Source organism: Lissotriton helveticus, chromosome 9 (genome assembly GCF_964261635.1).
Source record: "Lissotriton helveticus chromosome 9, aLisHel1.1, whole genome shotgun sequence".
Classification (NCBI taxonomy): Eukaryota; Metazoa; Chordata; class Amphibia; order Caudata; family Salamandridae; genus Lissotriton; species Lissotriton helveticus.
The window spans coordinates 1,240,888,230-1,240,902,525 of NC_136070.1; the positions used below are offsets into that span (position 1 = coordinate 1,240,888,230).

General features: G+C 45.8%; 1 protein-coding gene across 1 annotated transcript in view; it reads right to left on the bottom strand.

The window, feature by feature from the left end:
- RUVBL1 (RuvB like AAA ATPase 1) overlaps nucleotides 1–9,083 on the bottom strand; it is a 110,689-nt gene extending 101,606 nt beyond the window's left edge. The window contains exon 1 of the mRNA XM_078661740.1: nucleotides 8,781–9,083. Within this exon, the coding sequence (XP_078517866.1) occupies nucleotides 8,781–8,924 (144 nt within the window). The 5' untranslated portion in view covers nucleotides 8,925–9,083. The remainder of the gene's footprint in view (nucleotides 1–8,780) is intronic.
- Nucleotides 9,084–14,296: the final 5,213 nt, after the last annotated feature.

Sequence of the window (14,296 nt, forward strand, 5' to 3'; positions counted from 1 at the left end):
CTCCCACATGCCTGGAATAGTTCAGTTCCTGGTAAAAGCAGAAGTTATATGAGAAGGTAAATTGTGACACCGTTCTTATTATATCAGAGCTCTGATGCCATCATCTTCATGCACATATTATATCGGAGTTTGGATTATAGCAAGTCTCTGATGTTCCCACATTTCTGCACAAGGGTTGGACATAGGTGGGAAGTGGACGTTCCAGGATGGGAATGCCCTGCAAGTCTGCACACCCACCAAGTTACATGTTGAAGGGAATTCAACTAACTCCTCTCTTACCACAATAGAAAAGGTTGGAAGTTTACTTCTGCCAAGCATAGGAGCATTTTTAAATAGAAAGTGTAAATTTGCAGTCACTCAGCAAATTCTTGCACGAGAAATGAAAATGACGTATACATGTATTTGTACAGCGCATGCTCACCTTAGTGTCTCTTTCCACTAAAAGAAAATCTCACCTTGTCAGGGTACTATTTGCTATTTTCCACCCTGACTTTGAGGAGCTGCACGGGCACACCTGTTTTGTGCACTTTTCGGCCATTTGCCTGATTATTTTTCTTATATTTCTTCCTGACCATGGCGCCAACCCCTATTGAATTCCATGCTGGAATCCGGTTGCATTCTGGGACTTGCATGTATTACTCACCTTATCACACACATACTACAAATACTCATATCAAGGATATGTCCATCTATGACCATTTTCTAATTGTATTTACAATATCTTGTGAAAAGAATTACTGCATCGCCTGTACCATGCTCCAAATACCATGTTCTTGCAACTATACGCACTCTGAATACCGTTATTGTATTGAATTTACATTTTACTAGTTATAACGTCATTGTTTCCTTTAATTTTCATTATCTTTATGTTGGTTGGGTATCTGTACAAAAAAGCTGTGTATGCCTAAATTTGGGTTGTTACTCGCCTCCTTTTCTTTCCTCTTCTCGCCTCCTCCCACTCTTTTCTGTCTTTAACATGAATACATCCCAATGTGGTTGTTTCATATAATTAAAAAAAAAAAAAAAAAAAAGGAGTACATTTTTATAAAAGATTACATTTTTTTTCTGTCATAAAACCTACACCATCAGCCTTGAGAAAGCCCAAGGCCTGAACACAGAGAAGAGGCGAAACACATGTTGGCTGTTTCCTATTGTAGGAAGCTGGCTCTGAATAGACTATACCAAAATGAGGTATAGTATGCACAGCGTCCAGTGGAACCCCAAAGGTAGGCAGAGGTAAAAGTAGACACCACCTTACTCTCTAATTGTGGTAGTGTGGGCGAGCAGTAAGGATTTATCAGAGGGTAGTGTTAAGCAAATGATGTAACACACTCAAAGAATTAACTCAGACCAATCTTGTTTGTATAAAAATTTGAAGTTATTTTATTTCTATAACCAAGCCAAGACTGGCACAGGTAAGTGAAATAAATGTTTTGCAAAAACGTATGCAGTGTTTTACAACTGAATGCAGGTTCAAATGCAATTGGTTGAAATACATGTAAGTTAAAATGTCGAAATTACATTTCAGATTACTTTTCAAGTTACTTTATCTACCTAGTGTGATATGCCTAGCATCACACTGGGACATTTCCTAGAGAAAAGGTAAGTAAAATCAGTTTTGCACAGTTGTAGTTTTTCAGGTTCTCATACAAATCAACTCCACACTTACAATTTTTTGGGGAAAACCGTCAATGTATTTCCTATGGAAAGAAATGAAGTTATCGGTTAACAGGTAACCGGTAAGTACTCGCTCTTTGGGATTGAGTTTCTGGGGTTAGAAAAAGAGTTCCCCCAGGGTCAAGGATGATCTCTCAAAGCACCCTCAGCGGCACTATGGCGGACGGGTGCTGAGGCCCAATGTTATCCAATGGGGGTTAGGGGGCCTCCGGTTGGTGGCTGCTCACGAGCAGGCCACAGGATTGTAGAAGCAAAGCTCCTGGTGTTAGGCTCAGGGCAAAGGGGGATCCGAGTAAGTGTCCAAAGTACACCCGCAGCAGCGTAGGGGCAGCTGGGTGCAGGGTGCTGGTTTGGTGTTGAGTGTCCTGTTTATTTCAATGGGGAATCAACAACTTCAACAAAGACTGCAGGCTCTGGGACGAAGATCTTCTGGAAGTGACCACTGGTAAGAGAGGTAAGTTAGGATGCCTGGAGATGCTGGGACACTGTCCGTTGGGCCACCCAAGGCCGTGGGACTTCGAGTGCAGGCGTGTCTTTAAGCATCTGGTTTTCCTTACCAGCTCCGGTCGCAGTTAAGAGGCTGCAGGTTTCGCTGGGAGATTCGAGGCAGGTCAAAGATCACCAGATCTCAGGTCAGAATCGCCAGAGAGACCTCTGTGGGGGTGGGCCACTCGAACTCAGGCTGTGGGCGTCCGATACAGAGAGGTGCAGACTCACGGCTTTGCCCGGAGCCAGAGTCAGTGGATGAGCAAATCCAGTGCTCAAGGGAGACAGAATCTTTACTGTGGAAGGCAGGGCTGGTCCTCTGGGTTCTTGAGGTTGCTGGCTGCAGGACACACCAGGATTTTGCTTCTGCAAATCAGTGAGCATCCTCCTCTTCTTAGCTTCAGCAAGGCTCTTCGGCCTCCTTCTTCCTTTATATTTGACATTTGTATGGAGCGGCAAATCATCCTGGGGGGCGGTCTCACGGTGCCTAGCAGCACGAGAACCGACCACTCGCTCAGCCTGGGCCCCTAGAACAGCCAGGTTTTTAGGCTCTTCTTAAAGTGACCCAAAGACGTACAACCACGCAATCCTTCCGGTAGCCTGTTCCAATGGAAGGGAGCAAGATATGAAAAGGCGCGATCTCCCATTCTGAACTTGTTTATTTTACAAGGGACTAAGAGATTTTGATTACTGGATCTTGGCTGGCGCCCTGGGATAGATGCTCTCACCTTCTTTCTTAGGTAAACCAGGCCCAGGCCTTGCCTTGAACAAGATAAGAAGTTTGAAGATTGCTCTCTTCCTCACAGGCAGCCAATGCAGGGATTGCAGCAGGGGGCAGTACGGGGTACGTCTGGGCTTAGTCAGAGCCAATCTTGCGGTGGTGTTCTGCAATATCTGGAGCCTAGAGAAGAGTTCTTCCCTGGCGCCCTGCAAGAGAGCGTTCCCGTAGTCCAACCTGCTCACAATCAACGCCTGGACGAGAGTCTTTCTTGCATCCAGAGGGATCAAAGGAAAGACTTTCCTTAGCATTTTCAAGATCCCAAAACAGGAACTAGACAATGCTTTTACGTGGTCCGCAGTAGATAGCTTACAGTCCAGTAGGATTCCCAGATTCCTAGCCTTTTTAGGGGGAGGGGGAGAGATCCTCAGTTCCGAGGGCCACCACTCCGGTGACCAGAGTTCCTCCGCGTTCCCAAACAGGAGGATCTCCGTCTTGTTTGAGTTAAGCTGGAGAAAATTCTCTCTCATCCAGGCCGCTATGTTCAACATACAGATCTTAAACTTGGTTCACATGACCGATGGATCCGGAACAAATGGAATGATCACCTGAGTGACGTCTGCATATGAGATCGTCTCAAACCCGTAAGATCTTACGATGGCAGACAACGGGGCCACATATATGTTGAACAGAGTGGGGCTTAGGATGGAGGCCTGGGGAACACCCTTGTCCAGTGGGGTGGGATCTGACGTAAATGGCTCTAGTTTGATCCGTTGGGATCTGTTTGTCAGGAAGCTTTCCAGCCAAGCCAGTGCTTGGCCCTCAACACCAATCTCCTGCAGTCTGCCCTGCATAATAGAGCGCGAGATGGTGTTGAAGGCTGCCGACAGATCTAAAAGCACCAACATGGTGTGAATCCCCTTGTCTAGGGACATTCTAATGCGGTCTGTGACTTCAATCAGGGCTGCCTTCGAGCTATATGTTGAACAGAGTGGGGCTTAGGATGGAGGCCTGGGGAACACCCTTGTCCAGTGGGGTGGGATCTGACGTAAATGGCTCTAGTTTGATCCGTTGGGATCTGTTTGTCAGGAAGCTTTCCAGCCAAGCCAGTGCTTGGCCCTCAACACCAATCTCCTGCAGTCTGCCCCGCATAATAGAGCGCGAGAAGGTGTTGAAGGCTGCCGACAGATCTAAAAGCACCAACATGGTGTGAATCCCCTTGTCTAGGGACATTCTAATGCGGTCTGTGACTTCAATCAGGGCTGCCTTCGAGCTATGTCCTGCTCGGAACCCCGATTGAGCAGGATCTAGAAGGTGGTTTTGCTCCCGATATCCAGTCAATTGCTGGTTAATCAGCTTCTCCATAACCTTCACGCCGCATGGCAGAAGAGAGATCGGCCTATAGTTTTTCCATCTCTAATGGATCGGCTGACTTCTTTTTCAAAAGCGGTCTAATCAATGCATTTTTCCACTTATCAGGGAAGATGGCCGTACCCAAAGAGATATTATAGACTGCCGTGAGCGAGGGGGCTAGAACGGAGGACAGTTCTGCCATCACAAAGGGAGGGGCGCAGTCCGACTCTGAGCCTGATTTGGTAGCTGCCAGTGCCGCCCTTACTTGATCTGTGGTGATGCTGGAAAAAGAAACTAGCTTGGGTAGGGAAGGGTCCCCACTTTTCAGGTTGGGACCCCTTACGGCCTCTCTATCCCCCAGCGAGTTGAAGATATTATCTATCTTTTCTCTGAAGTAGGTGGCCACCATATCGCATAGGCCTTGGGAGTGAGGGACCGCTGTACTGCTCAACGTTCTTCTTGGTTGGTTCTTGTCAGAGGAGGCAAGGTTCGGGATGGCGCCTAAATACTTGATTTAAGGGTGTTACAGGTAGGTAAAGGTTGAGACCAATGGGTTTCTTCCTTGGTATTGGTACACCCCCTATCATGCCACCCTCCAGTGGGAGGGGGGCATATGCCTTGCTCTGGCTGGCTGGGCCCCCCATCTGCAAGAGGGCGTGGACTGAGAGTTGTGTTTCACCTCACCTCCCCACCTGAAGGGTGGGGGTGGCAAAGGTGGGCACACCTCCCTTCCTCACTTGGTTTTCCCGCTGATTCTCCCGCCCAAAGTGGGGGTCAGAATCGGTGGGGGCCAGTTGCTGGAAGAAGCAAAAAGCTTGGGGAAGCTCACAGAGGTGGCAAGCCTTTAAAGCGTCCCCTTCACCGACCCTGCCCATCCTGGGGGAAGAGGGTTGGCACCTCGTCCCATGATGTGCATTATTTCAGACCACCGAGAGCAGCAGGCTCTCGACTCAGGGGTCCAGAAACATGTCTGGTGGTGGCAGCTGTGTGCATTTTTCACTAAATCCCACCCTGGCATCAGTGTGGGTTTAATGTGCTGAGAAGTTTGATACCAAACGTCCCAGTTTTCAGTAAGGCCATCATGGTACGGTGAAGTTTGAATGACAAACTCCAACACCATATACTCTTAATGGCACTACTGCACTTACAATGTCTAAAAATTGACTAAAACACTTTAGGGGTACAGGGCTCATGTACCCTCACCACTGGTATAGTGCACCCAGCTAGAGGGGTGGCTGACCTATGCAAGGCAGTGGATTGTAGGCATGGCACTCTGCACCAAAACATGCAGCCTGCAAAGGCAGTGTGTGTGTGTGTAAAGGTACAGGGCCTCTAAGGGTGGCACAATATCTGGCCACAGTGCCCTTGGTACCATTTACAAGGACTGACCTGTGGCCAAAGAATGCCAATTGGGTTTTGTTTTCAATGCAGTTTAGAGAAAGAACATTGGCCCTGGGTACCTGTTTGGCAGGAACCCAGGGCACATTCAGTCAAAGCACATAGGTTCAGCAAAAATCGAGGGCATCTATGCAAAATGAGGGCACTTTCTTATACATATGCATTGCGGTTCTTGCTTTGGAACCATATATAACTTTAAGAAAAAAATAAAAACCATCCTGTACTAACCTAGGACCCCTTATTCTTTGAATATATTGGAACCCCAAAACAACGTACCGTACAGCAACTCAGATTCAGCCTTTCTGTCTCACATGGGTACTCAGCAGGATTGTCACATAAATCCTCTCACTATGAAGTCACAGAAAGAAAAGTCTAGTAATGCACTTCTTACGCAGGTAGGATTTTCTTGTAGAATATTTATTGTTGAAGTATGAGAACGACTCAATGTGGTGCTCCCCTGCCAATCAGCCAGTAACTGCCTCTCGGAGAACACCACTGCGACGCCATCACAAAAGACATAGAACACATGAGGGGCTCATGAGCGGGCCTGGGCAGAGTTCCACTATGCGGAACTCCAATAAGTGACAAAAAAACTCCTCCGAGTTCCGTGCAAACTGCTGTTCGCGCTGATCTTCCTGCCACTCGAGTAGAAATTCTACCCGAGCGGTAGCACGCGCTCGCCAGCCTACTGTAGGTGAGCGCAATAAAAACTCAGCTGCACTATGCAGAGCAGAGTTTTCTGCACTCCGTGGAGCACGGCATGCTGAAAACTCTGCAAATGGAGCGCAGCTCGCTGCCTAGGTCTACTCATGAGATGGACACATCTCGAGAACCCGCAATTAATCACAACAAAAAGTAAACACCATCTCCCTGTAAAACAGATCCTCTGTCTTTGAATGCTCAGCAAATGTGACAACATAAGAACAAGATTTAAAGGCCTGTTTACAGAAATTCAGTTCTGGTGGAAGAATAGAGTAAATAGGATTTGGGAAATGTAAGCGACGACCTCAAGTTAGACAGCCTACAACAAATAAAGCCAGCAAATAGAAAGCAAGCAAATTTGAGTAACAAACCACAAAGCCAATGGTAAGCAATGGGCGGACTGCATTCCCAGGGAAGCTTTCTGAATGTCTCCAAGATGTTGTTAGCGAACCAAACAGGGCCGCTGTCTGGTAGGCTTTGACTTCAAATTGGTATTCACAAAGGTTTGGTTGGAGGACACTTTTCAAGCCTGCTCTGGTACACGTTTGAGAATTCCTGGACGTTGTAAATCTGCTCAAGGCATATCTGTGGGTCCATTTTGTGTCTTTCTTTAAGAACTGGGCACTTATATTATTTTCATGTTTCCCATAATAGTTTTACACTGATTTGCCCTAAATTAATTTCTGTATATTTTTTAATCATTTACCAAAAGATGTATTGTAGAAACTGCATCTAAAGTTTTGGTGTGCATTTTATTTTGAAATTAAAAAATACTAATAACTAAACACCAGTCTTACATTCAGGCTTCTGCATGTAATTAGAAAGCATTCTGGGAGCATTACAAGTAGCCTCAAATTGTTAACTTTTACAAACGTAAGCTTTTGTACTAGAACCACTTAAAGTAATTGAGGCTGGCCTCATTGCCCTTCCTTACAGCACTGGCTGTAATAATAAAGGCTTTGCAACAGTGACTTAAAGACCATATGCACATCTTGCTTCAGTAGCAGGCAATCCCTTCACAGATCGGTAAGGTAAATCTGCAGCCAAGGGGTTGTGCTTCAGAGAATTGGGCCTGCTTATCCACTGAACAATGTAAATGTGAAAACTTGTTGCCCTTGGCACCAAACAATATGTCCTGTGCATCAGGTGATAAGAATTCATCAGCCCTGAAAGATAAGCTAACATCAACAGGACTGATTACTGTATGAGGCCTTTTATTTGGGGTTCTGTGGCAGTCTGTGGTTTCTGGACAGTATCAGGTGTGAATATTGTTGTTCCGGAGCAAGAACCCCGACCTGACACATACCTACATTATTCTATCCGTAGGAAAAAGATCAATGCATTCTCAATCTCAAATTCCAATTTAACACACTCAAATTGCTGAGCCTTCAGCGCTTATGGGTGGAGCACACAGAACCTTTACAAGGGTAGGGGGTCTATGGTTTTCTTCTTGGGTTGTATCTCCAAGGCACCAATGCATACACAATAAACAAATATAATGCTGCATTTTTATTTCTCACTAAGGGCCTCTCGACTAACACGAGAGCTGGATAACAACCGTTTATGCTCCAGCACCGTCAACAGGTAAACAGAACAACATCTACATTAAGCACTCTTTATTTCGCTCACATGCTGCTATGCAACACTGCACCTACTAAAAGCAACATTCCCTGCAAGTCCTGTATTCACATGCCTCGTCTAAATCTTCCCATGCAGACCACACTAAAGATAAGAAAGAATAATAATAGTTTAAATAATTCTAAGTATTGTAGATAACAGGAGCTAGTAAAACCCAAGTAAACCGCACTCAATTTACAGACATCGGATGGATGGAAGGCTGAGTCGGCCAAAGCAGGAGTCAAACTTTTGAAGTGCGGATTACCCTATATTTCAGCAATGAACGTGGATATCACTGAGCTGCCCAGCAGCACAACACTGCACTCAATCCAAAGACACTGGTATTTCTGTAATTGCTTCCTACAGCTAGAGCGCCTTGATGGCGTACTATTAGCATGTGTGTACTACGCAAGTGTCAAATAACATTATTCATAAGTGAAGTCAATAGAAAATAGCTCATGTTTGGAAGGCTGATGCATGTTTTAAAGGGGGTGACCAATACAAATTTCTGAAAGGCATTTGGTTGGTTGGTTGGTTGGTTGGAGTAACATTCTCCAAGTGAGGATATGCAGGAGGGAGGAAGGACACAAGATGCATGCGGGTATTCAGCTCATTCAGCAGGGAGACAGTTCCGTCCTCACTCCGGGGGTGTAACTCAGGTTCCTACAGTCCCTTCGGTGCATGGGGTCCCCACCCTCCAGGGGCCCTCATTCAGCTTCAGGGCTAGCAATGCCTGCGACATCCCAGGGGCCCCTCAAACCAGTCTGCAGGTGGACCCCATCGTTTTGAGCAGCCTCTCCCCCTCCATCAGCTCCACATCTCCCCTCACCTCTCGAGCGGTCTCCTGCCCCACCAGCCCCGCGGCGGCGGGCTTGGCCAGGCCGCTGTCCGAGTCCAGCCCCAGCCCCTTCACGTGGCTGTGCGCAGCGATGCGCTGGGTCTTCGTGGTGCTCTTCACCTCCTCGATCTTCATGGCTGAGGCCTACTGAGCTGTCCCGGGAGGGGGAACGGTCGGCTGCTGGGTGAGAGTGCCTCGTCTGAGCCCGGGGCTGTCAGAAGCTGAGAGCGTGGAGGAGCGGGAGACGGGCTCTGTGCGGCGGGACCGGCGTGGACACAGAAGACGGACATCCACAGCAGCCGGCATAGGCATAGAAGACGGACACCCACAGCGGAAGCAACAGCGCTGGATCCGAGCCGCCGTCTCACCAGTGCGCCGTTGTAGAGTTCTAGCCTGCCAAACCAACAAAATCATTTTAATACAATGAAAAATGTATTGGCGTTTTTTAGAAAACGACTACGTGATTAAAACATACATTCTAACACAGTGAGTAAATATAAACATATGCTTTTAATTGTTTCTACAATGTAGGGAACTCCACAGTAATCAAAAATAAGTCCATATTTGTAGTAAAACAATGAAATCTCTCCATTTTATTGAATGTGTTTGTATAATCACCTCGTTTTTTAACGATAAGCGAATACTACAACATGTCCGCCAATTAATATTGTCTTAGACAGCGCGGGTCATGACAGCACTATAACGGAGTCTTTCTTTTATGTCTGGGAGTTTACCGCGTGCGTTGCCTAGGCTCCCGGAGCGTGCCCGGCAAACATCACCATCACTCCCGCCCCCTCCAACCTGAGGGCTTTCTAGAAGGACAGGGGTTTGTGTGGGAGTCAGATGTGTCTCTTAGATACCTTTAGGAGCCTGTTGACTGTCGATTGGTGTGACTCTGGCAGTTGCTCTCCCATGTTTCAAATCGTAAATGAAGCAAACACCTAAAGAGGCCATGGTACTTAAATTGTAAAAATAAATACATTAAAAATAAAATAAAATAAGTGTAGGGCCCTTCTCAGGAGGCCGCTGCAGCTTGCATTGCTATTGCATTCATTCAATAAACTTTATTTCGGTCAATGTGGCCTCAAAAGTACAATCACAATACATACATTGCTATTGCTCTTGCCAGGGCTGCCAGTGACAATACCAACACAGCTACTAACTAACACACTCCCACAAGTGTAACAATTCAGACTGTCCAGGTCACCCAAAGCTTTAAGAATGGCATGGGTGGCAGATATTCTTCATTTCTAATCTATACAGAATTATTGAACATCTGTTGCTGTAGTCATATTAAAATCAGTCAAACAGCGCCCCCCACCTCGTGGACTTTCATAATTGCTGGGGTTGACAAGTGCTGGTGCTGAACACAACCGGCTCAAATTTAAGCACTGGACTGGAACTGTTTGTGTATTGAAAGTATTGTCCTGCAGGATTCATAGAGTGCTTTCGTAGAACAAACCCAACCACAGAGCTAATAGATTGTTGCAAATGATAGCAATTCCTGCATATACCTTGTGAATCATGAAAGCATTCATGTATGTTCCCGGATAGTCGACAAGACACATGAACCCCATTTGTATGTGTACATGCAGTCTGAGACCTGCATTGGCTTTTTATCAATATCAGTTTCAATTATGGAGCATGAAGTTACAATTTCTTATTATAAATATACGCCTACTGCTTCCACACCCTCAGTATGCTCCGTAGGTTCTTCAGATGGATCCCCATCAACATCAGGAAAAGAGTCACGCAAGCCCTTGTCACCAGCCGTGGCGGCATGCCGAGGGAGTGCTGTAGGGCGGGGAGGGGCAGGGTGGGGGGATAGTGTATTCAGACATACGACGGACAGGAGTAAGGTAAGCAATTAAATAAATACAACTATTTACCTTGCGCTCGCTGCATCACCAACTCAGCGATGCAGTGAGCGCAAGGGAAATAGTTTTATTTATTTAATTACTTGCCTTACTTTCAATTTCTGAGTTGAGTTTTACACCTAAATGTATACTCACAAATAAGAGAGTGGAGAGTCCTAGTACTGAATTCACTAGTGTTACTATTAGCAACTTTACACCTGTTTGTAGAGATCTCCACTGCTAAATGAAAATGTAAGGAAATGCCATATAGTTTTTATTATAAAATTCATTTAATATAAAATAAAACTGTAAAATAATATAACACATAACATTAATCTAGGACTACTTCATTACCAGATACAACAGTTTGCCTATTAAAATTGACTGTGTATTAACATTGTAAATCAATTGAAATATAAAGTAACTAGCAGCCCGCCCCGGCGTTGCCCGGGGGCAGAAGGGGGCTGGGGGCTGCTTTTTGTGCTTTTGTTTAGTGCCGGCCGGGCCCCCCGCCCTCCCGCCCCGACATTGCCTATACCGCTGCCCGCCCGCCTGCCTGCCTCCCGCCCGCCGCCCGCCGCCCGCCTCCCGCCTCCCGCCTCTGCCTTACCTCAGCCGCGCTCCGGACTTAGCCCCCACTCCCGGGCCCCCGCCCGCCCCGACATTGCCCGGACCGCCTCCCACCTTGCCTTACCTGAGCCGTCGCGCCACTCCTCGCCGCACGCCGCCGCTCGTGACCGCTCCTCCCCGCCTGTCGTCATCACGCAGGTGTAGGTCGCGGTCAGCGCTACGTCGCGGCCGGCGCTTGTTTTAGGGGACGACTTTGTTTTGAAAATTTTATTTTTTAATTTACGTTTATTTTTTATTTTATGCAGCCTATGTCCATCTACACACCCTGAGGATTACAACAATGTATTGGGTGTGTGGATTGGCGCTGTGGTTCCCGAGTTTACCTTGCCAAAAGGTTTCTGTTCGCTCTTTATAATAGTAGTATAGATGTTCACATATTTTTGATCAATACTCTTTTAAATCACCCACTCAATAACATTTTTATTAAATGGGTAAACATGGTTATAAGTTACGTTTTTTAATAATTGTAATACAACTCTTTACTAGGTAAATGTAAGTGTATTATTGCATTCAATAACTAATCCAATTTAAAATGAACACATATATTTATAAAGGATACATTAAGTTCATCCTACATTTATATGTATATAACATTTAGGATGAACTCAATTTATTTTTATATATAATTTCCCGTGGGGTGTAAGTGTTATAGCCTGCTTCCAATTTTATTTTACCTGTGGGGGTGTGTTGCAGTACGAATGGTTGGCCATGTGTGGTGCTTGGATTATTCCAAGGGTCGGCTGAAGTACATTTAAGCATGTCTTGTCACTATTAGGGCTGTGGTAAAATTAGAACTTAATTTTGTCAATAGCAAATTTCTTATGTGTGTGTTTTTTTGTCCTTCATTAAACCCCTTCTTAAATTTCCCTTATGCCCACCCATTTTGTAGTCATTATTCCTCATTTCCCACTACTCCCTCTTGTTCCTCCTCCGTGTACTACTAAATCCTATACTTATGTGAGTCAAGATATACACCATTGTGTCAGAGATCCCTGTACAGAAAACATTGGTGCGGTTGAGCTCTTCGGCCGTAAATGTGTAAATTGCATTTTGCAGCACAAGAAGTAATACTACTTGAGCACTACTTTACAGACACCAACATGGCTTTTGAGTCTAAAAGATCAGATGTTAGAGTTGCCAGGTTCTTGCTCCTTGTAGCTATAGTCTCTTATCTTAGGAATGGCCTTTACAAATAGTCGGTTCAGTGACAGCACCCTCCCTGTTGAAATTCGGCTGATAGAGGACTTGCTGTCGTTTCGTAGAGCTATAAAAACTTTCCTATTTTAGCCCCTCTGTTTTAGCACTTTTTGTAGCATTTTAGCCTTGTTGTGTTATGACTGCTCTGTGTCTCTGCGCCGGGATGCTCCTTCGCTGGAGTCGCTGCGCGCATAACAAATTGTTATAACATAACATAACATAACATAACATAACAGCTAGATTACCTGATCATACAACATACAACCCATCAATGGGGCAACTGCATATCTCTCCCAACTGATGGAGAATATCATAGATCAGTAGGTCCATGAGACTGTTAAGTCAGGATACCCTCTTCCATTCACCAAATTTCTGCTTACCTTCTCTTCCACAAGTATTAACATCTTAATGAAAGAAACAGGTTATATTTATAAAATTGGCCAGGATCCACTCCTTTGGAAAGAGAGAAAGCTTGGGAATTCAGCCAGTGGTGGCTAGCACGGATCGGGGTAGTGGGTAAGGAGGTTTTAAAAAGGACAAAAAACGTACCCGGTTGCCACGTCCCTTGTCTCTCCTCAGTCATCTCTTCAGACCTGGAACAGGGAAGCAGGAAGCACTTGCCTCCCAGGCTCCCCCATAGCTAATCACAACACTGCAATGCAGCGTTGTGATTGGTCTGAGCTCCGTGGTTCGGCGCTGACCAAGGGGATGGGGGGGATGGGGGGCATGGGGGGGCTGGGCATTTTCTCCACGCAGGCTGTAATGCAGCCTCCGTGGAGAACTTGCAAAGTGCGCATGAATATTTGGCCAACCCGAGACGGCCGGCCAAGCAATCATGTGCACTTGGAGTGGGTAAACCACTCCTCCCCTGCCTTGCTCTGAGAGCAGAGCAGCCCCGCCCGCAGAGCTGCCGCAACAGGGAAACATAAAATGATATTAACAACGAGTTATCATTTTATGTTTCCTTTTTTTACACTGCTAAAAAGCATAATGCAGAGAAGCCGCCACTGAATTCAGCCCTTCCCTTTGCCCACAAAAGAGAGAGGTCTAATGAACCACTTTTTCACATCAAGCACAAATTCAAAATGGTCGATCCTCTGTAGACTGTGCAATCTCTGCACAGTCAAGACAGTAATGTTTCTTCAGACCTCAGGAAGGAAGCTTCCATTTTTCATATTTAGAAGTGTATCAGTATGTTTTTCAGGTCTGTAGTGTAAGGAGAGCTGTTCAGAGTGCATTGTTACCCTCCGGTCTCACCTCAGCCTCAAGGGTTGCAGCAGCACATCTTCATAGAATGTAAGTTGCTTTCCTCCCCTTTTTTGGATGACTGGCTAATCAAAGCTGAGCCTCTAAAGTGTATTAACATGTTCTCCGCTACAGAAATGAAATCAGATTCATTCTCAATGTTGAAAAAGTATATCATATTTCTTCACAGCACACAGGATTAATAGGAATGATGCTAGATAGAGTGATGGGGAAACTATGCCACCACCATCTGTTTAATTAACACAGCAGAGACTGCACACTCCTCTGCTACTGGCCCAAGAGGGAACATAGTGTCCTCCTACAAGACCATGTACAAAATGCCATCATCATATTCTGGGGGAAATAATTATCATCAACATTGTCATCTGCCAAGGCTGGTTGACTCTGATCAGAGTCAGAACTGAAAAGGTGATGGTGTGTCTCTGAGACAGAGGCATAGTTCTGTCTGAGTCAGATTGGACTGGGGGGTTCGGATGCTTTGGTACCATGTCAGGACTCAACTTCAGTCGGGGCTGAAACAAATTGAGCTCAGAGAGGACTATAGGGACAGAGTCTTCC